This window comes from Platichthys flesus, chromosome 19 (assembly GCF_949316205.1).
Source record: "Platichthys flesus chromosome 19, fPlaFle2.1, whole genome shotgun sequence".
Taxonomy (NCBI): domain Eukaryota; kingdom Metazoa; phylum Chordata; class Actinopteri; order Pleuronectiformes; family Pleuronectidae; genus Platichthys; species Platichthys flesus.
This window is the reverse complement of record NC_084963.1, coordinates 10,671,512-10,696,542: the sequence shown is the minus strand read 5'-3', so window position 1 is coordinate 10,696,542 and position 25,031 is coordinate 10,671,512. Positions and strand designations below refer to the sequence as shown.

At 42.4% G+C, this 25,031-nt stretch overlaps 1 protein-coding gene across 1 annotated transcript in view; it reads left to right on the top strand.

Moving 5' to 3' along the window:
- The window catches only part of brinp1 (bone morphogenetic protein/retinoic acid inducible neural-specific 1), a 108,148-nt gene that overhangs the window by 62,652 nt on the left and 20,465 nt on the right, over positions 1-25,031 (top strand). Inside the window, exon 5 of the mRNA XM_062413604.1 lies at positions 14,370-14,475. Coding sequence (XP_062269588.1) covers positions 14,370-14,475 — 106 coding nt within the window. The remainder of the gene's footprint in view (positions 1-14,369; positions 14,476-25,031) is intronic.

The window sequence follows — 25,031 nt, the reverse complement described above, 5'->3', positions numbered from 1 at the left end:
AACAGTCCATCAGCGCTTGTAAATTAAGTGGCAACGATTTACATTTGAATAAATATCTGTATCAATCGCTGAGTGAGGCGATAACGGCGAGTGAACACATGGCTTATTGATGAAAGTATTTAACTATTTACATATCTGTATTTTTGTAACATTCACAAAAATAATAATAAAAAAAAGAAGTATTTCCTACTGTTGCAGCTTCAAATTAAATACTAGCAAGGCACGAGTTGATGTTCATTAGGAACTAGTCACAGGAAATGCAACATGTTTATCAGTGAGCTCACACCTACTGCCTTTCATGAAACACACAAACGAGGGCCGTTGCCTGCAGTTTCTGACGGAGGATCAGTTTGAAATATGGCAGGGAGTAATGAAACGAGAAGAAGCAGCCGCAGTGAGCTGTTAGATGAAGAACCGCGGGCGTCCGGCTGCACACCTCCAACTTCTCAGTCAGACAACCAACTTGTCTCACGGTGCCCTGCTGTTTGCAGACTGATGCTGTGCCGAGCATAAAATCAGATCACGGCTGCTAGCAGAAGGATGGCGAGAGGCCAACTGCTGCCCGACTTCTTCATTAAAATGGCAATAGTTTGTTTTGCTGCTCCCAGAATGATCTGACCTGTAGCACCGCATTATTTACTGCTACCACCATTATGCGAGTTGGCAAATCAACCACGACTGAAATCGTACAGATTAATTATATCTGCGAGTAAAACTAAATCCCAATTGGAATTTGTACATTAATTAGTGTATTGAAATACAATTAGTTTTGATGCTACTTGATTCAAGTGTTTGTAGACTACACTTTTATTCATTTGCAGTGGAGTTGGATAACCAATAGTTGTAGGCTGTCTATGACCAATTCAATGAGTCACACGAGTGAGGTTCCAGCTGGCTACCTTAACCCTATGTGGTGAAAGAGTGTACACCTGACCAAATGGTTTTGTTGCCTAAAACTAAGACATGTTGTGACCTCAAACTAACCAAGAATGTGTGTAACCTAAATCTAAGAAAGCTTCAAATGAAATTTTAATATAAGAAAATCTATATTTTGAATATCATGTTTTATTATTTAACGGATGGTTTAAGTCTTGAGTGAAAGTATTGGACATGTTTGCACACTGGTCTAAGCCTCCCTCTTAGACAGTGGTGCTTGTATAGCACCTAATTGTGGCACCCGGCTTCCCGACCATCGTAAGACGCTGCCTTTTTTGCACAGCACCTAAATTGAATAAACATAAAGCCCATTACTTCTTTATGGCTCTGGAGAGGAAGTTTCCCACATTGGCCCTAATAGAAGACAATATTTCTCTATAAAAATTTGTTTTAATAAATCGAGGAATGTTGTTTTATTTCAGGACTAGACAATTAACGGTTCCCTCCACTGTAACTGAAGTTTAAAGAGTGTTGCTTTATGGCTTATTTGTAGCCTTATTATGTTGCTAGGCATGTGAGTGCTTGGACTCAATTCACAGTCAGTTTTTCACAGTTAAACAGCCTTAAAAGTCTTCAGTAACCGAGTACTTCTGTTACATAGACCTAAACTGAACAGAGCTTGTCTAGTTTCACCTGCAGGAGCTCCTGAATGCCTGTGCAACACAGTGGAAGTAATTTAATTCAAAGTGAGGATGACTTCTCAGCCTCTTCCGAAGTCTTTACATTTACACTCTGATTTGCCAAAGCGACTTCCAGCTGAACTAAACAACCGTAGGGGCAGTACAGTAGCAGAGCGTGAATGCAGGACCAGATGCTAAATTTGCTCAATAAGACAAAGTGTCGACGATCAGGCATATTGAGCGCTAGCTAGGCGTGTATGAGTGTTAGAGGTGTTGGGGAGGGGAAGCGCTCTGTGCTGCAGAAACCCAGCTGAGAGAGATCTGTCACACGGCCAAGACTTATGCCCGTCACAGATCATGAGCTCGAAAAGAGTCGGAGAAATGTAAGGAAAATAATGATGAGAGGAGAAAGAGACCAGTGAGGAATCGGCTCGCAACAGCAGCTCAGGCAGCTGCCTGCCGGCCACTGGGAGAGTGAGCTGTCGGCAGACGTCTGACCCAACAAAAAAGTTGGTGAGCGGCCAAAAGCTGTTACACAACCGGACTACTAGGAGGATGGGAAAATTGTTCAAATCCCTTCACTGTAAGACTTGGTACTTGCCTGGCACAGAGTTTGATCACTCACAGGAATCTACAGGATTCACGACAAAATACTCACTTCATATTTTCTTTCACGATGCCCCCTTTACATTATGCAACTTAACCTTAGAGTGTCATTATCTAATTGCTGCAGCCATCAGAGAGCAACAAAAATTCTACACCTCTGGGCAATTTAAACATCACAAATAACAACACATGGTACTGCGGCCATATTCGGTAGGTGTTCTCACCAAGCTGCCAGTTTTTTTTTGCAGTGCAGATTGGTGAGGGTGTCTCCTGGAGGCCCACCGGACACAAACAGACAACAGGGATGTGTGAAAACAACTCATTTAAATGTATATCTCCTCTTTGCATCACCACACATCCTCCAGGCTGCCCGTTCCTGCCTGTCTTCTCTCCATGGCTTCAGCTCAGCCCACTGGGGCAAGACAACTGGTCGCCTCGTGCTCCTCCTGCCAGTGGCTCTGCCAAAAGTAGCATGGCGAGAACCCATTTTAATCGCAATAGTCCGATGGGTCAATGACAAATAAAGCTGCCAAATAGATATTTTGAAAAAGTCTTCAACAAAGCTGTAGTATTTTTTTTTCTAATCTAATTTGTTAATTAACTCTTCAAGCTGCCTGATTAATTCAATATTTTCCATAGATTTATTTACAGTAAAATAATTTGCATGTATCCACTAGTGTGTCGACACTGCCCAATCCATTATATTGTGTTTATCTTTTTTATTTGATACTTTTTGTTGACAATTTGTCTGTTTAACATCAAATACAGGTTTGAGCCATTTATAGACACGTACTGTTTTGATCTAAACCACTCCCCCCTTGTATATTTCATTACATCATAAAACTTTACGAGTTGGGTATCAGATAAACTGTTTGGCAACGTCTTTTTTAAGGTTGGTTGGTGCATTTGAATGGTTTTGTTAGATTTATTGGCTTCTTGCAAACGAGTGTTAAAACCACATAGAGTAACAACAGCTGCTGCCATGCACCTGGGCCGGTGCACCTGCACTAACGCCTCCTGCCCGGCCGTCCCGCACACCCACCGGTGCTCCACCGCCCCGTCTCCTTTCAAGGGACGGCCATCCAAGCTTTTTGTTGCCGTGACTGACAAGTGGATTAAGGGGCTCTGGCAGATGAGACTCCGGGGTAGCAGGAAGTCAACCATGAGGAAATTAAGCAAACCTGACAGTGGCTGCTGAGTCAGTTTCTCAGGGAAGGAAGGCTGGAGGCGTTGAGAGGAGAGGGTATCGATATGGAACACACACTCACAGACCCACACACACACACACAAAGTTTCTGCCAAGCTGAGTGTGCTGCACATCTGCTGATCAGGACTGATGGACCTGGAGCATCTGTCAAGAAGGTGAGGCTTTGGCTGAGTTTGGAAAAGGCTCACGATTGGATTGAACGAGTTAGCAAGTTGGTTAAGGTGAAGATAACTTGTCTTTTACATTTTCAGAGGTTTGAATCCTTTGAGACTTGCCAATGAGTTGTTTGGAACACAGAGTTGATGTTGTATGAATTAGAAGATCATTAGGTTTTATCCTTAAAGTGAAACAAACATGAATTGGTATAATTGCAACAAAAAGTAGGCATAACTGCAAACCTAGGGTGCTTTTTTGGATATTATAAATCCTGTTAAATGCAGTTTAAACAATATAAAGCTGCTATTGCTTTATGTTGCTCTCTGCACACAGCAACAGTGGGCCTGCACGATGTAACCTGTGACGTCATGTTTCCCATAGAAACCAGAGTTTTTTGAAAATCTGCCCTTTGGAAGGCGTTTGTAAAATTCTCTGTCTTAGTCACTTGAAACACTGTTTGCGGTGTCACAGCATGAGAGACACACACACATTGTGTGTGTTTTTTTTTATGTGTAATGATCCAGTTTTAAGCTTAATTACTGAGCAAAACAATCCAGGGCCCAGGGGGCATCTAAAACCTCCAGGTTGTCTGTTTGTGTAATTTGTCTATGCTAATTAGATGATACAAATCCAAAGATATATGTCCTTTAAAATTCAATTTTAATCCAATCTCAAGGTCTTGTATCTTAGAGACGTCCTTTTTGCAGCAATCAAGTCCCTCAAACTAAATGAGACAAAGCAAACCACTGAGAGCTGCACGTCCTTTTAGTAATGTGTCATCTCCGTGTGCAAAAAGTTTTCTCAGAGGTTGTAAAGGACAGGATTTCCGTGTAGCACTTTACATAAATATTGCACCCTTTAAATGATAGGCTCTGTATTGATGCACCACCTGATCATTACGGTGTCAGACAGCCACATCATAAGAATCTCACATCACATATGAATACAGAAATCTAAGTTGGCAGACCTTGAAATAGACAATCACGGTTTGTGGTTTTATTTAATTCCACGTATACAAATAATACGTTTTCTTATACTCTGAAACAATGTGAAGGATTGTCACATATTCCATATCTAAATAAAAACTCATCTATGACTCATATCCGTCTCTGGGGTGCAGATAACGGCAGACTGAACTACAGTTCTCCAGTCACGTTGCCGGCAGACAGACAGTGATCAGAATGTGCAGAGGAAGCAGAGTCCTGCAGAAGGAAGAGATCTATAAACACAGAGAACAAGGGCTCTGCTCCTCCAATATTGATTCAGTGTGGCTGTGAGACCTTCTATGGAGTGCAAACTTACAATCAGGATGGAAAACACATGTCAATACGGCAGGAACTGTTTTAGATATTTCCTGTCTGCAAGTAAGCAGGTCCACTTTGTTCCACAGAAATGTGCTGCGTGGCAAAATGTACATGAACATTAACACATTTCAATTAGGTTATTGTTGTGATTTCAGTCAGCATTGGAGATGTAAAAATTAGCAGTGTATGCCCCCAAATTACACTCTGCCGAGATACATAATTCATAATTATTATAATAATAATCGTTATTATTATAATAACTGTATTTGGACAGCACCTTTCCAAAAACACATTTCCAAAGTGCTCCACGGACTTAAAAACAGAAAATGCATGCAGCGTAATTACAAGTTCAAGTGTGAGAAAATGGATGAATTAAAGCGACAGCAACATAATTCTTAACACATTAAAAACAATTATAGCTATTTTATAATAATGCATTTTTGCATGAAAAATAGCTTTAGAGCAATCATTTTAAACAAACTGAGGCAACTAAAGTATCAGGGTAAAGATTCGAGAAGTAGTGTCACATTTTGAATAATGTTATATTTTGAATCGAGTTCAATTTTGGAACTGAGATTAACAAACACCCCAAGAATAAAAACTACAATATCAAATCCAAGAAGATTTGTGTCGTTACCTAGGTCCATCGTTGCCAGATGAGAAATGTTAAAGCATCTTACCAGAAGCTCAAAACTCGTATTTAAGGAAAATTATCGGTTATGTACAACCGTAAGAAGGGACTGGAAGCTGTGTATAGTTACCAATGAGAATTCTTGGAATTCAAAGTGGAGTCGAATGTATTCTGCAAGTCATTAAATTAATGCATAAGATAATAAAGAGACGGAACCAATGTGATAACTATCATACATCTGTCCAAACTGCTTCGGTCACCAGAGGTTAAATACTCAAACCACTGGAAAAGCCAGATTTAAACATCTTAAACAAATTACATTAATTAACATTAATGTAATTAATAAAAAACAGGTAATAGCTTACTCTAATTGGAAATACATGTGGACACTAATGACTTTTCACGGCTTCTAAACTCTTTTGACCTGTCCAGGATTGTCCTTCTGTTGTCTTCAACATCATTAAACGTCAACATGCAGTCAGAAAGATCTTGTTGAGGGAACCCTTGTTACCCAGGGACTGTCCATTAACAAATAAAGCAAAGTAGCTTTATTATACTCCAATTTGAATTTTGAAGAGAAAAGAGGCTCTAATTTGGAGATGGCTGCACATTGTGCAGATGTCAGGGACAAGCTGGTGAATGTCCCCAATGGTTCACCGCCAACCTTTATCTGGCTCTTCGCCTGGTATCACAGAACTGTTTCCTGTGGATAGCAGTTTACCCTCGGACCAAAATGAAATAGTAACCAAGGCCGAGACGTTCCTCTATAGAAGAAAACATTGGCTTCTTGGGTAGAGTGTGGTTCACAAATACTATGACAAACCCCGTATTCCTGTATTCCTGGTGCCTTCAAATTAACTGCACAGATTCAACTCTTGAAACATGAAACAATTTAAATGAAAATAGGAATCGATGGGTAACTGTAGTATCTCCACACGCAGTGCTGTGTGCACTTGTTGCAAGTTTTTATCTGATTTAAGAGCGTCACTAGCAGAAGACTAGGAAACGTGAACATCAGGGCAGCCAGCAGGACGAAAACCAGTCCGTCTTTGATGACATCAGACATCTGTGCAGGCGCTAATGCAAAACTTTCTCATCACAAACACAGTCGCCTTTTCATCTGCTTGGAACACAAGCAATTGTTTGATTGCTATTGGACTCCTACAGGTTACACATGCGGTGCGAGCGACAACGGTTTGAATACTGAAAACCCATTATAGAGTGCTATTAAGGTTACATGTCAATTTGTTCCCCCCGAGGAGCCCTGATGTTATTGTTAAATAATATTCAGGGGTAATTAAAATGGGTAATAACCAAAGTATGGTGAGATATGTTTTGAACCGCAAAAATGTGTGTGTGTGTCTCCTCTGTTTGTGCTTTATCAAATTGCTTGCCAGCAAATGTGGGGACTGATGGAGTGTGTGCGTAGAGGCTCGTTGAATTTATCAAGCCTTTCATCCTTTCTGGCCCCCCGAGCCTCTGAACTGCCTAAGAGGTCTTAGCTGCATGTGTACGTTAATCAAAACAAAAGTCACATCACCGCTGAGCTCAACCTCAGCCTTGATATTTACCTGAGAAACCCACCTATCCAGAAATACATCTGCTAAAAAAACAAATGATTTGTGTCGCTGCCCCGTGGTGCATTAAAAGAAAAAATACACCGAGGCGGTGTGAAGAAAAGAGCACAAAACAAAAGTTCAAACATAAGCAAAGAACAAATGGCAGACAACTCAATCACGGATGGTGCAGAAGTGTAAGATCCTTTTCAGATCGGCCCTCGTCCGTCTTTCAGTCTCTCGTGGGAAACGTGCACACATCCAAACAGCATCCATGTATACACTGAGATACACGGGCACACAGCAAACCCACAGAGCTGAACAAGTTTGCCTGGGGTTACGATCTAATGAGATCGCGCAGTATTCGGAGGGGCTCCTGCTGTACATCATTTATCTCCATAATTGTATCACGGCTCTTTTATTAAACAGAAAAAAAGCATCACAGACGCCATTTAGCAGAGAGGTATTATCCATTTTTTACTGGTTCATCAATCATATTTCAGTCACTCTACTGCCAAAATCTGTATTCATTATCATTTTCAAACACTCTGCTGACACACACACTCGCGCGCTCGCACACACAACTCGCTGGGCCACGCAGCACGGACACAGGAAGCAGTCCTCTCTCTATCTTCATTACCGATTCGTTCTGCCGGAAAAATAAATCATTTTCCATTGGAGAGGTGATCACATTTCTCTACATATATATATATACAAAAAACAAGAACATAATATATACTCAAGGCGAAGAGCAGTCTCTCTCCCCACTGTGAACAACACCATGTCTCACTGATAGAAATAATTGACGTGTGGTTGTTTGTCCAAGCCTTGCCGAACCTGATTGCTGCGAGCCGGGACTCCGCCGGGGAGGGAGGGTCATTTCGAAAATAAGATACCCAATGGAGTGTTTTTAATGGAAGGAAAATGTCAATTTTACGAGTGAGTGTCTTCCGGTGGAAAAAAAAAAAAAGTGTGATTACGCAGGAAAAGAGGTATGATTAGAAACCGAGTGCGTGCATGCGGCCGAGCGGCTGAGTGTGACGTGTCTGCCGCGTAGCCACTCATGCATTACGTGTGCAAGAATGCATTCCTACTGGGCAGTGCACCCGCTGCATCCCACACAAGGTCACCTGTCCGCGCAGTCACTCCGGGCTGATTTACACCAGCGTTCAATATGCATATTTCCTGATGATGCTGCAGTGCCGTGGGTGGTGGTGGTGGTGCCGGGAGCAGCCGAGGCACACACCATCCCCAGTTCACAGCCCAGTCATGTGAGCCTCACGTGTGGTGTGAGGGGAACTTGACATGTTTTGCAAAAAAATGACCCAGATTCCTGTCGTGTGCAGCAGCCAAGTTCTCGTGAATCTAATTTGCTTTTTTCGCCACAAGCAGGCGTGTCGGATGTTATTAGCGGCGTCGCTTGAGCTGTTCACTTAAAAATGCGATGATTCCACTCTAATTAGAGAATAGCCCCAAAGTTGATATTTCTCAGTGTCGCTTAAAACAAATGAGCTGCATTAGACATGACTTCTGCGCCTAATTTAAATACGCATGCGAGGACCGTGGGAGAGAAATGTGCCGCTACACGTGTTCTTCAAGCACGGTTGGATTGTTCCCTTCTCTGCGCGACTTACAGTAACAGTGCCGGCACATGTTACATGATCGAAAAACGAGGCAGAGAAAGAAACGTCCTCGGAGAACTTCCACTATAGTTACTGAGGAGCGCGTCTCTCCGTTTCTGTGGAGCCAGAAATAGCAAGTCATTAAGAGAATGGCAGGTGATGGGCAGATTAGTGAGGCTCAGCAGAGGCGATACGTAATGAAGACGGTTCAGCCTTACAGTATTCCTCCCTGTTACCACTCAACCCTGTCTTATTGCCTTCATCCTCTTGTTTTCCTTTTTCTTATAAAGCTTCAAGCCACCTTCTTTTTTTTTTCGGGGGGGGGGGGGGTTCTTTCCCTCTCCCAATCTCCTCGGGTCTTTCAAGTTGAAGCGCAACTTTGGGGACACGGCGCGATGTGAAGTCGAGGTGTCGGAGTATGTGCTCCTCTCAGCGTGGCTTGGAAAAAAAAAAAACGGGAAATGAGAACGCACAGCTCCCATGACAAGTTACAGGAATTATAGAAATAATGAGAGCCCTGTATGCTGTGATAATTTTAATGAACTTGGTGAAAAGTGGTTTTATTGCAGAACTGAAACACATCCAAGGCTGATATCTAAACGCACCAGTCTCCATCTCCGTCCTCACAGGACTGTGCTGCTTATATAGAGCTAATACTAATTAGGTCTGTAGAGATTGTCTTTTTTTCCGAACATACATTCCGAGTTATATATTGCAGATAAGAGGAATATATCCGTTTACTGCATTTTTTTATCAATACATGGGGAGACAGATAAAACCGTCTGTGGTTCAACCCACATGCTGTCTTTTCAAACCAGGACATGTAAATGATGAAATATTTCCTCATTTGTCCACAGATGGAAAATAATGAATAATAAAACCCATTCGATCGAAAATGACCTAATTCTCAATCACTCTAATTTAGCATGAGCAAGTTATATGACATTTAAATTGCAATCGAAGTTCTAAGAAGCCTGCACTTATCCAGGATATTTCACAAAGCTTTTAAGAGAGTTTGTTTTTTTCTGCCACACTCCACAAGGATTTCCGTCTTTGTGTAAGAATGAGCCTGCATTAATTGCGTGTACAGTCATTGCTCAATGTTCCCTTTGTGCTATAAATTGTGAAGCTCCAGGAATCTTAATGCCACCTGTGTTTATTAGTCACCCACACAAGTGAATGTATGTGTATGTGCAGTGTGTGGTTCAGCTTGTTGTTGGCTACAGGTGCCAGAATACAGGCTGCAGACATTTTTATTGTTTCTGTTAAGACATTTATAATGAGTTCATGGCATTGGACTTAAATATACGATATGTAAGTTTGGCCTCTAGCAGCGTCTCAATTAAAACAACAGAGGATTTAGTTTGATGACATCGTGAAGAGGTGTGGGATCATGGGAGTTGTTGTCTTCACCAGAATTGTTCTCGTCCCTTAAATCTTCTCCGGGTCCCTGGGTTCCCTGAGGATCTACTGGGAGAGCTGTGGTGACAGAATGTGCAGAGATCAGTAAACAGGATCCATTATGTGTGACAAATACAAACACTAACAGTGTGCTTTTACTTCATCGTACGTCATTTGCTCCAGAAGCTCCAGCAGAGACGACTAGTGAAGCGAATATGACACATTTTTATGAAGAATTGTTACATGTTATGTATTTCCACACGGAAAAGAATAGTGTAGAATATGCTCAAGGTCACAATGTTTGGCTGGCGGACGTTTCTAATGATGATGCATGTACGTGTCAGAGACATGCTCGTGTAGGATTGGTTTTGACGTGAAAAGATTGGCAAACAATATAATTGAGTCTCGACGTACAAACACACACATGGATCCAGTACCCACACATTTGGCTACACAAACACATATTATACTGCAGCTGCGTTCTTTGTTTGCATGTCACCAGGATGAATTTAGCGTTTTGAAGTTTGCACAGACTGGAAGAGAACTTCGTTTTCTGACATTCTGGGCTCGGGGAATAGAGCGTGTACATTTGGTTCTTTAGATCTCATGTGAATCATCTCTTATTTACTTGGTTAGATGATTTTCTTGATGGCAGATGACAATTAGGGAGGACGTTCCAGAACTGTGGTTTCTGACTGAGGGCTTTGATACAGTCTTGGTCCAGTGGGATTCCACTGTTGTGTTCTGCTTAATAATCTAAATCCCTTTAATCCCCTTTGGCCCCCTTCAGTCCTTTGATTGCTCCTTGTATTTTTATTACGTTATACTCCATTTTCATAATCTGGTCCACAGCCTCCGCATGGTGTGGGCTGCAGAGAAAGAAAAGAGACGGCCTGACGAGTGCTGCGTGCTGCTCTACTAAGGTCATTCAGATTACATGGGTCGCCCTCTAATCCATAAAGCTGGATATGTCTGCTCCCAATTTGAAAACAATAATTCTTGGAGAAAACATACTGTAGGTTAACCTGGCTCTGGCCCGCGACACTTATGTACGTGCACCACCATTGTGTGTTTTGTGTGTGCGACTAACGATGTAATCGTGGCTGAGCTAGCGCGTTGTTCTTTTGTGCTTTTCCACCTGGGAAGATGTCCGCAGGCGACAGAGGACAGATATCCACTTTGCTCAGTCACCATGGATCATGCAACACAACCTTTCGAGGGAAGTAATTCATTCAGAGATAAGCACAACAAAAAAAAGGGGTGGAAAAAGTGCACTGTCAGCAGCCATCAAGATGGCAGAGTGTGATAGGCGCGTCTGGCTCAGTAATCAATCTGCATATGGACTCTATATGCGAGGCCATGCAGTGCCTTTCAAAGTCCGCTGCTTGGCTGGAAGGAAATTAAAACTAAGCAGGCTTAGGGAACTCTGGATTAGTTGGATGAAAAATGCAACGGGAGGATCGCTAGTCTCTCGTAAACTATTTATCCGTCCAACACAGTCAAGTAGTTGTAAGACACAGCTTTTAAAAAATTCAAAGTCAGTTTCATTTCGCCTATGATGTTATATTCCATGTAAAAACAGTTGCTTCAAAAATGTTATTCCACTATAAACTTCAGGAAATGTTTTATACCGTATTACTTATTTTGTATTATCAGTCTCTATAGTAACCAGCGATTAAGCTGCTTTACAGTTTAGGTACTGTGTTCCCAATGCTTGAATACAGTGACCTCTCCTATAGATCATCCAATACGATCGCCGGCTCTCTGAACTGCCCTGTGATGGTCAGAGTCTCCCGTCACAGGCCAGATTTCCCCAACGTTGGAAATGGGGCCGGGGGGAAATGCAGATATCTAGTTTTTTCTCAGATTACTTGATTTAGATTATGCTGTGTGGCTCGTATGGAATTGTTGCTCAATAGCAATGCATATATATAAGGTACTGCGGCTTTAAGTACTTTGGTGTTTAACTCATTCACATTAAGAATACTACTCCAATGGGACGGATAAATGTGTAATGTACCACCCGGAGATTAAATGCCAGTTATATTCAGTGCTGCATATCCTCATTTCCCTGAACAGTGATAGTGACACTTGCAGCTATGATTTTAACAGCACTGACCTGGCTGTCGCGTGTCCTAACGTGATACATGTTGAGATTTATTCAGCGCTAAATCCACTGAATACTAAGATTCTATATATCTACAGAGGCTGCCCCTCTCTGTCTCGCCTTATTTCCCATTTCCTCCATCAACAGCCTGATGCCAAGGGTAAGATATACATCTGTCTAATTTCTTCCTTGTCAGCTCACCATCTGGTGCTGTGGCAACATTAAAGACAGGGAAAATAATATCATACCATCAATCATAGGCACAAACACACACCAGTGCAGAATGCATTAATTACACAGACCAATCCGTGGTGACGTCTTACAGGCAGCTTGTTTTTTTTTTGTCGTTGTTTATACATCAACGTGATGTTTTGTCAGGTTCAGTGTGACTACAGATGTGACGCCTTTCCCCAAGACCTCAATTAAGTCTTCAGAAAATGTTAATAAATATCAAACCCGAGTAGCTTCACCAGAACTGGCATTTTGACAGGACGTGAACGAGTGCTTTTTTTACCAGTTGACGCACCCAGAGCTCAAGTCTGCAGTGGAAACTGATTAGTCGTGTTGGAATTGGCTCCGATCCCGACACTGTGGATCAGCTTGGAACTCCCTCCAATTGTAACCAAGCCTTCTAATAAAATTAAAGTGAAGACAATTCCACCGCAGACAGGCTCAGGAAGGTTTGTTAACCCTATTCTTCACAAGTTAGTTAGTTAGTTAGATGGTTAGTTAGTTAGTTAGTTAGTACCACACAACACAGTCTTCGGGGAAATTTCACTCTTTAATTTTAAAGCAGCTAAAATCAAGATCAATCAATAGTTATTTTCCAACAATCGTTCAAAATTGGTTGTCGTTACAAATCCACAGGAAATGACAAGTCCTCCGTTTTAAACATCTATACAATTCATTAAACCCTGCTCTCTTATCTTGTACTGCTGTAAGAGATAAACAAAAGATAAACAGTTTAATCATGGAATCTTGAGAACCATGCTAAGTTGTGACAATGCTTGGTCAGGTGTAGACAAAGATCACGGTTTTGTTACTTTGTTAAAGTAAGAGGACCTTGGTCACACACGTGGCAATACAACATAGACAGAGGTCAGAAGGAGCTGCTTACAAGAATGACCTTTGAGAGTTTTCCTTCATATGGGAGCGTAATTATCAACCTCCCTTTGGTTTCCCGAGTGTTTGTTCGCTCTCGGCGCTCCGATCGTTCGAATCTCCTGTAACTGATGAAACCACTGCACGCCGTCTGCTCTGCACGGCAGATGGACAAAGTTAGCGACTAGCTGATGAACATAATGAGGCATTTAGCTGCTCAAGAATCAGATACAGTGCTCAGGAATTAGACCCAACACAACGCATATAGACGGAGCAGACGCCCAGGTGGCCGGCAACACAACTCCAAATCAACGCTAACACGTCAGTATCCAGCTGTTAAGAGTGAAAAAAGTAGCTCTGCCATAACTGCAAATCTTTCAACACTCTTCCTAGCCTGCCATGTTCCATTAATAGGACTGCCATTTTATTTTGGTACTCAACAAAGAAACACTTGAGGTTTTTGATGAGCTGCATCTTTTTCTTTGTTGAGTATCTGGGATCGTATAGCGGTACTCATAAGAGCAGCTTGAAGAACTCAATGAGCAGGAGAGATTTTACTTTTACTTTGTCATGAACTGCGGAGGCTGGATATTTGAAAGCAGTCTCGTCACAGCTGAATAGCATGGATATTTCTTTTGACAGTGGTCCGGGGTTGGCAACAGGAGCCGCTGCTACAGCCTCAGAGCTTTTGTTTGGAACAAGGACATGGTTAATGAAAAATTATGTTTATCCCTCAGGTACTCCTTACAATTCAAATAAATCCTTGAATCGAGCACTGAATCTATCCACTCACACAATATGAGATATATTTTCATCTTGGAGCCTCGTCTTACTGCACAATGTCTGTTGGTCACATGCTGTTAAATGTACAACCCTCGTGCAATTAGCTCATGAGAGCTGTAATGAATACATGTTAACATTTGACTCTGTTAATGGCTGGTTTTGTGAAACCCATTGTTTTATGTTGTCTGGTGTAAAGCCCTATAAAAGGAATACATCAGAAAAGAATACGGAAAAAAGGATGTTCGCTACTGCGTCATATAAAGTTCTTGCCCACATAACACCTCCCTCCCGCATAAGTGCATTCACCCAGCTCTCATTTGTTTCCTAATTCTCTCGCAGGTGACGGAGACACGGACGGGGCCACTGGGATGCAGCAGCTACGACAATCTGGACTCGGTGAGCTCCATCCTGCTGCAGAGCCCCGAGAGCAAGCTTCATCTGCAAGGTAAACAAACCCAGCCCCGTCAATATTTCCCACAGAGCCGCCGGCTGATGTTCGACTGGGGTCGAACTCCATTTTGGCCTCCAGAATCAAAGGCGATCTGCTTATAAAAGTGGATCCGAGGGGGGGGGGGGGGGGGGGGTTTGTGCCTTCTCAGAAATTGAATGTCAGTGCATTTTTTAATTGGGGCTGGGACTGGGATGGATCTGCTTACAGATCCCCTCGAGGGATTGTGATGCGATTCTCTGAGGTTACAGATGTCTGCTCATGTTCCGACAACTTTTTCCAAAGCTCTGACCAGGGATGAGCCTGAATTCAAGACAGGTTTATGATTTGTGCAAACTTTATTTACAGATGACACAAAGTGCAATGTGTTATATATAGATAATAAGAAAACACATTTTGTAAGTATGAATGTACTTATCAATAGTCAAATAAGCAATAGATTCAAAGTCTGACATGTTTTTGTTCCATCATTCTGTATCTCGAGAATTCAACACATAAATAAGTCACTTTTTCTTCACATCTTAAATGATTGTACGAGCACCTCACTCACACATCACACATCAATGGATTCAAATAGCAACTTTTACCCATTAGCGGTGATGTCCTTTTAAGCGAGAAAATAGTTCCGTCTTGAATATTGACACAAGTAATAATTAGCCGTTAAGAGAAGGAATTGCTTGCGGTGACAGCCTCCCGGTGGGAAAAGAAGGATGAAAGACAGTGTAACCGTGGTCAAGTGTTTGAGCAGAGTCGTTGGTTTCTTTGATTTATGTGAGTTTACGCGGGTTATTAAAAGCGGTTTGAGAATCACAGAGGCACATTTTCAATCCAATCCCCAACTACCCCCTTCTCCCTCTCCTCGCTGACGGGACCATTACTCGGTTTGTCAAAGAAACACTTTTAAGTCCTCGGCTGCCACTTACTCAAAGGACTCTATAGGATTTTGGGAAAAGCTTTATTGTCATGCTCCAAATGTATTGGCCTTGTGCTTTGAAGACTGCTCTGTCACCTGACTGATAGATGACAGGTCGGGGAACGATTCTTTCTTTTGGCTTGATAACGACTCCAATGGAAATGGAAAAAGCCTTTTGTGATTGGTTCCCCAACTTAGAGTTTTATATTATAAGCTGAGTAATATTTGTGTGTGTGTGTCAATGTGATGTGTGTGTGTGTGTGTGTGGGCGGGCACTGGCTGGAGGGAGAAGTTGGGAGTTCTCCTCAAAATGTGATCCTTTAAAAACAATTATGGTTTCTGCCTCTAATTGGAAAGACGGCTGATGGTGTGACTTTCCTTCGACAGTCACACTTGCTCTTCAAAGTGATGGCGCTTCACACGGCCCAAAGTCAGTGGAGAGCGTTTAAGGTCTGCGCCGCTCACATATATTTATAATGAGATCCAGACATTTAATTCAGCCTACAGTTTTCACTCTGTCCTGAACTCAAGCGCAAGCATAGCAGTTAGAATTACCTTGGTGACACATATGGTATGTTCCTCTCAGATCCAACCCGCCATGTGCGTTTATAATGTATGGGTCCACATACTTAGGCACATACAGTTGGCATAGGGTTAAACCTTTGAATTCACCTGGGTCTCTTTTAATTCAGGCTCTGATCCCTTGTCGATGTGATTAATGCTTTTGTTTTTTTTTAATTACTTGCACTTACGTTAAGTTGGACAGGGATTTGTCCATGGAGTACTTTTTTCCACTGTGTCGACAACAACAATCAGAAGACAGAGAGACACGGAGGTTGTCTCAACAACTTTTCAAATTTCCAAATGACATGCAGTTTTCAGTCATGAAACACTGGTGGGTTGTTCGTGTAAGAGATACCGAAGGATTTTACGAAACTAATGTTTTTCCTTATGTAATACTGATATCTGATTTACAAATAAAAAGCACGGGTGATGTTTCATTAGTTGGTCGAGTGTTGCCTGGTGGGTGCTAAGTGGCTTCTACAGTGTTTACATATACGTCCAGGCTATAGGGTGTCATAAGGTTGTTGTTAAGTTGTTTCTGTGGCACTCTGGGATTGCTAGGGCATTCAAGGTGGTTGCTATGGAGATACGGGGTGCATACAAGGAAGTAGTATGGAGCGAGAAACCACCAGAGGCAAAAAGTGTGCTACACAACCACCACAGTTAACAACAGTAAACAACAGCGTCACAGCAGTTGTCATGGCCGCAGGACATTGAGTTGGAGTGTCACACAAGTCGGGGCTCTATCCCAAAGTGGTGCCTCACCCTACGCCCTGGGGGGTTTTCACCCTGAAGGTCTCGACCAAGGTTCATGTCTTTGTTTTTTGGGGTTTGTACCTTTTTGTAGAATGCGAGCATCTAATGACAACGATTAAGTGGCAAGTAGTTTTTCCGTTTGAATGATAAAATTAATGTCATTAAAAAAAATGGTGTTAATTTCATTGCCACTTGTATATTGATGGTATCACTCCAGAACCAGGTAATCAGGTCCTAATGGAGGGAAAGTACACTGCTGTTAAAGGCATAAGATATACAGTATATGATGTGATTGTCCATGGCCGACGCCAGCCCAAAACAACCCCCTACTCAACTGTTTATGTATACGATGATAGACCCCCCCCCCCCACCCATTCCAACACCACGTCTATGTGTGCCATAGATACTGCAACATTTCCACTAGTGTGCGCTGACACATTTAAATTCCTGGAACCAAAGGGTCCCAAGCTTCAAATGCCTCCTCCATTCTGCTGTGGATCCAATTAAATCGACGAAGTGCTCGGAATAGAAATAGATTTAGACAAATTAGAAAAACACACACACTCAACAGAAGATCAGGTTTGAGGCACCGTCTGAGCAGCGTGTGTATGGATGTTATCCCCCCCCCCCTTTAAATTGCAAGTTAATGGTTGAGCCATTCGGAACAACATGCGAACCTCTCAGTCGTTCCCAACGCAGCTTGATCACCTTTCATGTTACCTGACAGATTAACTGTATCTCTTGACTGGACTTCACAGTCGGGGGCCGTCAAAAAAAAAATAACAGCTTTGACAGCATTGTCTTCGTTGACTGCCCACCACACGAATGTGCTTCACAGGCTGTCCCGAGAGGAAGGAAGGCATGTGCCGAGCCCGGGACCGCTCTAATAAGCACCAACAGCTCTCAGCACATCTAATGAACACCCGCCGTGTGTCTCAATTTCAAACGCCTGTTGACCTTTTACCAGACAATTAGCTGGAATGCAAAGTTTTGGCATTTACACTGTGAGGACGAGTCACATCTGGCCAGGGTGGACGATCACAGTAGCATGGCGGCACCAAGGAACATGGAGGGCATCATCCTTGTCAACATTTGAGTTGATATTGAATTTTGTAGTAGTAACTTGTAATCTTGTTAAACCTCATTTATTATCAATCATATCGGTATAGATTTACCTCAAAAAGCCTAAATTCCACTGACATTTCTTCAGATGACCACACTAGATTTATCTCTGTGTTTTCTTCACTCTCTCCTCATGGGTATGATTTATTTGAAATTTTGCGGGTAAGGTAAAGTAATTCCAATGAAAAAATTCACAAAATAAATGATGAACTTGTCTGGCATGACCGCGCAGAGCTCAGCCACCTCATTATATCCAATTTGGTGAAATCCATCAATCAAGAGCTGGGAGGAAAGCAAAGTAATGTCTAGAAGAGGGAGGATAAAGCTGCTCTTTTAACTCTGGTGTAGTCATTATTGAGCATTTAAATAACAAGAACGAATCTCAGTTGAATCAAAAAATCTATTTCTGGTCAAATTCCTTCTGTAAGATGTAAACAAACATGTTTTTGACAAATTTGCACAGAAAGATTCTTCTCCAGAATGTCTCAGCAGGGGGGAAATACAGCAAGGACATGAATGCTTTCAGTGTGAAGCTTTTTTTTCAACCTGATTTCAAACTGAAAAACTCCAGGAGAGCTTGAGCTATTGTGTGAATCCTGACTAAAATATTCACCGGTTAACAAAACATTAGCCAGTGGTGATGCAACACAACAGGCCACCTAGCACCGGCTGAGTGAGAGTAGTCCACAACAGTGAGCAGTGTCATCAGAAACAGAAAGAGAACATGTTTATGACATTTCCTGAATTCACCTTAGGCTCCAATGTAAACATGTATTTTTCCCCCACTGAATGTTGGCTGGGAAAGTGCTTTTGAGACGAGCTGTTGAAACCCCCACCAGAAATGGAACGAGAAGAACAAATGGGGAATTCTATTTTTAGACGATGCAGTTGCAGAATCGCGTATACAGTGTCTTCTTTTCTACATGTGTGGAGAAGTTGGAATTTCAGTTTTGCACAATATATTAATATTAATATGAATATCCTTCGTAGATTGGAAACTTTTTGGATGTTTGTATATATTTAAGTGTCTGTCTGTCATCTATCCATCCACCCATCCCTTCATCCATCAACCCATCCATTTATCCATCTATCCATCCAGCCATTCATTCATCCATCCGACCATCCATCCACCCATCCATCCATCCTTCCATTCATCCTCCCATTGATTGTTCTATCTATCTGTCCATTCTTCTATCAATCTGCCTAACCATCTACCCATCCACTCATCTATCCATCGTGCCATTTATCATTGTCTCTTCCTAAATTAAGATGTCACTCACTCTTTATCTTAATCATAATCCGTATTTTGGACTCTTTGCGTATAAAGTCTGAGTTTCTTTGACCGGTTGTCAAATATTTAACAAAATCCCTTAATATATAATGCTGCTGCACCCCCGCCACCTTCTGCAACTTGCAAAAAACTTAATCTAGACCAGCCATTTAAATTACTTATGATTTAAAGAAGAGGGGATCATATTAGTATGCAGCACCATGTGAGTTAAACAAGGATGCAGTAATAGCGAACCCACACTGTTTCATTATATTCTAATTAAACTTTTAATCATGTCTTTTTCCCTCCCACTTTTATTTATTTTTTCATTCCGAACCTCAGCACTTTATCTACCTCGAGGCCTGCTGGTAACTTTGGTGAGAAATAAATAGAAGGAATTGAGGACAGGCTCGTAACCAAACATTTTTAACGGCTTCGTTTTGGTGAGATACGGTTCGGAACAGCATGAGACAGCATTCTGGTTGAAACTAGCGGCGGAAGAAAATAAGTGTGACGACTGAATTTAGTTGTGGTGACATTTTTTCCTGCAGAGACTCTTCTTTCCAAAATAAGAGACATTTTCAAAAAGGAATTTTTTCTCTTTCTCTCTGTCTCTGCCTCTCAGCCCTGTGGTCTGCTCTTTGTGCGCTGGTGGGGCTGTGAGCTCCAGATAACACAATGCGGATATGACACTCCCTGGATATTCCCTCTGTTTTCACTTAGATTTACTTTAGAGTGCTGCAGTGGAATCTGACATCAAGGGAGCTACCTATCAGTCCACGCTCAGTCCTCCGCTCGCCCACAGTCCCGCTTTGTAAAATGTTTGGCAAATTAACCACCACTTTGTGCTTCTTCCATGTTCCCCCTCTTTTCTCCCCCAACAGTCATCAGAATTAAAGATGGCACTGGAACCATTTTTTTCACATCAGATTTCATGCATGACTTAGCGAGAGCTTTGATCTATTGAACATGAAACTTTCCTTTTGCTCCAATTTAATGTGACTCTGGAGGTTTCAGTTTTACATTCTTTTGGCATGTATAGCATGCTACACGCACCGTTTGACTCCCAGCTACTAGGACTCCGGCACAAATGAGCATCGGAACGTGTCATTAGCCGAGAACTATACTGGTGGACATGCAAGAGGAACTCATTGATCTTATAGCTGTCAGCCCAAATAAATAACGGAGCAGCCCTCGCACACGCTGATGAATCCGAACATGATGAAAATTGACCTCTTTTGTGTCTTAAATTATCAGCTGCGGCAAAGACAAACAGTGCATCCGCAGCTAAACCTGTGAATCTGAAACTCTTCAACGGAACCAAAGACAATCCCGTTTTGTTTATTCTGAACCAATCTGCACTATTTAGCTTCACTGCAATTTGGGATTTAAATACACGTAGGTTCCCCCCACATTAATTTGTTCTTTCTTTGGTTTGTCCACTCTGATGATATTGGTTTTGGCTGGATTCTCACCCTCTGCCTCCCCCGGGACCCAGAAGTAAAAAAAAAAAAATATTATTAAGGCGTGAGAATTAAAGGATAGAGGGAATTAGCGTGTGGCAGGGAAATTGTCAGGGTTTTAACTGTTTATTTAAAGTCTTATTGTGTGGTATGTTTCACTTTGTTGGGAGAAAGTCCATTTGTTTTTATAATATTTTCAAATCCTAAAGTCCAGCCATCTGCTAGCATTTATCATTGATCACCTTATTTGACTTGGTGGTAATCTTCTCAATAGAGAATGAAAGGGGCTTTGGATGTATTAGGCAGAAGACTGAATTATCATGTGTGTAATTTGTTGTGAAAACAGCAAATTAGTCACATGCAGGGCAGTGACTGGGCCAACGGAAGCTGAAAGGCCCTGGAACCCCAACAAGCCATTACCTTGCAAGGACCCAATCACCTCCAATATGGCTGTCATAATTAAGCATCAAAACAAAAGCAAACTAATTTGCTTCCTTCTCTCCCTGCCACATGCTTTTCCCTCCCCCCCCGGTTTCCCCATGAGCCCATCTTGGAAGAGCCATGAGCCTATCTCGGAAGATTTATGAATATGTTAGAATAGCCTGAGCCAACAGTTTTCAAAGTGGTGAAGTGAAAATAAATTAAACTGGTCCTGTAGGCGAGTCGTGCGGAGAGTGATGAATTAGATCCTCATTGGTCTGTCGCTCGATGCCTGTCGCTCTTTTCAAGTGAAAAAGCTGCAAACATTACCGGGGGAGGACAAACAAACACACAAATCAATTAAGTTGTTTTTGATGACAGACTTGTTGAGAAATTGATTTGAAGACTAGAGTATATCAGTAAACACAGTGTGCTTGGTTTATTAGAGCGACATAAGGATAATCTTTGATGCAGAACATGGAGAGCAAACGTCGGACTAGCAGCAGTAAACACAGGATTTGTTTGTATCATCTTTCTCTCCGACCCTACTCTTTCTCTTGCCTCTGTCTCCCTCGACACACAAACACTGTTTGGCCTTTAAACCACCTTTCATCTTTACTTACACAAACATGGATTCAAAATGATTGACGATACTTATGATGAGCTGATATGGGAACACAGCAAGAGATCCTCCGCAGGAATTACCGCCAGTGAGTGGGCATGTTGATGACCTGCCAACTGGTCGAGCTAGACGGCCGCCCTACATTGAGTCAGGTTCTGCCAGAGGTTTCTTCCACTTTATAAGTGAGTTGCCAAACTGCTGCTCATTGTTAGTGTTTACTTAATTGTGTAAGGTGTTGACCTCACTATGTAAAGTGCCTTGAGATAATTAAACAAATAGAATTGCGCAACCGATACAACAATTTGTCCTTTGAAAAAATGAAAAAAAAAAATGAAAAAGTGTGGTATCATTTTTGTGGAATACACAGGCGAAGATATCATGAGAGCTTTTGGTGATAAGGGCCGATGCCGGTGTCCATGTGATCTCCGCAGCGACATTAATACACTACAGCCTAGATAGAGATTTGTGTTGTTGTGCCTAGCGGAGGATCTCCAGCTAGGTGTTCATGTGTGTGAGGCAAACTCCAGAGGAAGCCTGGACCCAATTCTGCGGTCATCCCCCAGAGTTCATGTCTGGAAACACCTTTCGAAATTGCTGGGCAAATCGGGCTATGCCTCATAGATTGTCACAGTGGCGGTCTGAGGCAGTGAACCACCTCTCGGACAGGCTTGTGTTGTCCAGCAGAGACCATTAATGAAAACGTGCGTCCATTTTTCCTTCTTCGAAAACTGACAACGCTGGACAATTTCCAAGATGGATGGCTGCACGTGTTTTTTTTCATTTCTTATTTGGCGTCACTCTAACATGCTGAATCCCCAGTACCTGATGAAATCTCTCCGTGTTGACCGGGAGGTCAGCTTTCAATCGGAAGTGGTCAATCAAGAGCCAGTTTCCATTTGGGGACGAGATGACCGTAAATCCCCCCCCCCCCCCACCCCACCCCCCTCATTCACCCACCCCCTCACTCACACTTGCCAGCTGCAGTCTGCCATTTCTGCAAGTGCCATGGTTCTCCACTCGGTCTTTTTTGTCAATCGCTGACAGACTCTGTCTCATGAATAGATTGAGGGCATCTCTACTCTATTCCTCCTCTTTACAGAGAAGGGACCTTGTAGTAGCCGAGTTAAAGCTGCTTGTACAAACACTTAAATTGTTCTTTATAGGGAGTCAATGTGCATCCATCACTTGGGTGTTATGCACATGTTTTAAATCCGTCCAGCCATCCATGTATTATCAATACGGCTTATTATTTATGGGTTGTGGCACGGGCGGATGGAGCACGCTGACATTGGGCTAGAGATGGGATACACCCTGAAGAGGTCACCAGCATATTGTGTTAAGTCATAAGTCATAAAACTCGAGTGAACAATGAGGCCAATATTAAAATAGTGTTATCTCCACAGTCACAGGGAGACTTGAGTCCTCATACAGCGGCCACAGGTTTGATTCCGACCTGGCCCTGTGTTGCATGTGTTTCCCGCCATCCACCCAGTTCATGTCCTGTCAATAAAGATGAGAAAACTTGTAATACTTATGCATTATATTGCATGTATGTATATTTTGTTTAATTATGAAGTGTTTATGATACAGGTACACGGACACAGTATTTGAGAAATTGAATAACATGTTCTAAAGTAAACCTCTAAAAAATTTGAATACGTATAGGCAGCCCACGAGGGTTTAGCTTGTGTAATGTTTGGATTTCAATTTCAGATTACTGCACGACTGGATGACTCAGCAGATTGTTTGCCCTTTAACGGAATGTAAAGCAAACACGTGCGTTCCGATACAAACAGATTAGCATTATTTTTGTATTGAGGGATGTTTCATGTCAGTGATAAATCTGGGCTTTTGATCCAAGGCATGTGTATACGGCGCGTCTTGACACTTTGAGGGCAGCTGTGTCTTTTAGAGCTGAAATGGAAATGTCAGCGCTTGTCATACGTTCCCTCCTCCCCCACTCGCCGGGGTTCTTGTAAAACATGCGATTTCTTCGAGGGGCCCACGAGGGGTGTGTACGTTTGTGCGCGCCCGAGCGGCTTGTGAGTTTGCGCGCACGCAAGTGTGCGACACGGGTACAAGCTCTCACAAGCCGAGGCCCTACTGCCACTGCTGTGCGGGGACACATGGCAGCGCACGACGGAACAGATTGAGCAGTGCAACAGAAGAGCACGGGCGGCCAACAGCAACCAGCTATCTAATTACATGCCGGAGCCATATTTTGTAAAGCAGCTCATATCCAAAATTCAAAACAACAAAAAAGCTTGAACAGCTTTAGCACCATTCCAAACCTAAATTACAAATTTGTTTTCGCTGCGCTGTGATCGTGCACGCGGGGGGAACGGAGGAAAAAGAAGTAATCACTGTCTTTAACTCGACTTGTGTGTCTGTGTCCGGTGTGCTGCACGACTCGGCCGGCGGAGAGCTCATCTACCTCCGCAGTCTGTCAGCCCACCTCAATCCTGCACATGCAATTTCAGCAGTTCCCTGTTTTTTTACTCAGGCTGAGGCAGGAGCAGTGAGCCCCGAATGCCAAAACCATTTTCATGCGTAATTTATGCTTTTACTGTGATTACTGCACCGGCATCCGTGCTTCCCTTTTTGTGCTAACAACACATTTACTGTAAATAGGTTCCATCAAAGCTAACAATATATAGACATGGTGCGAGACACATTGTGTTCTGTAGGTCTTTTTGTGGCTCCCATACAGTACAGTGTCTCATATATGCATATGCAGCCAATTGTATGTTAATTTGCTCCGGGAAAATGGGATTTTCCATTTCCCTGCTGCTGTGCTGCTTCAAATATATCCATGTATATTCATGTAGCATAAAAACTAAAAAGGGCATGAAAAGGACAATTAGATAAAAAAAAATACTGATTCAATTCAGTATTTTTTTAAACACCCAAACGTTTGCATCAACAGCTCTGTTTGACAACGAAAGCTGCTGCCTCCTAGAGTGCTTAGAACACTTATGATAATCTGCCATAATCTACTCAGCACAGACTCAGCAGCACATTATCCGTTTGTATGCAAAAAACGCACCTCATTCTGAACTTTAAAAAAATGCTAACATATTCTGAGAGCGGACAATAGCTCCAGTGGAACATGTTATCCTCTGTCAGACCCAATTCACCCGTGCGCGCACACACACACACACACACACACACACAGACACAAACACATTGTGAAAGACCCTCAAGAGATTTATGCAAAGAAATGAAAAGTGGATAAATAGCTACTTTAGCTGCACCTTTACCTGCACCAGTTTCAGAGAGGCAGCCTGGGCAGGCCTGCATGTACTGAGGGGAAACACAGGCAGTCTTCCAGTTCAGAGGCCTTCGGTTTTGTATCATGGCTGCAACAGTAATCTCCAATGGTAATTTAAAGCCCCCCCCCCCCAACATCGAAGCAATGCACTT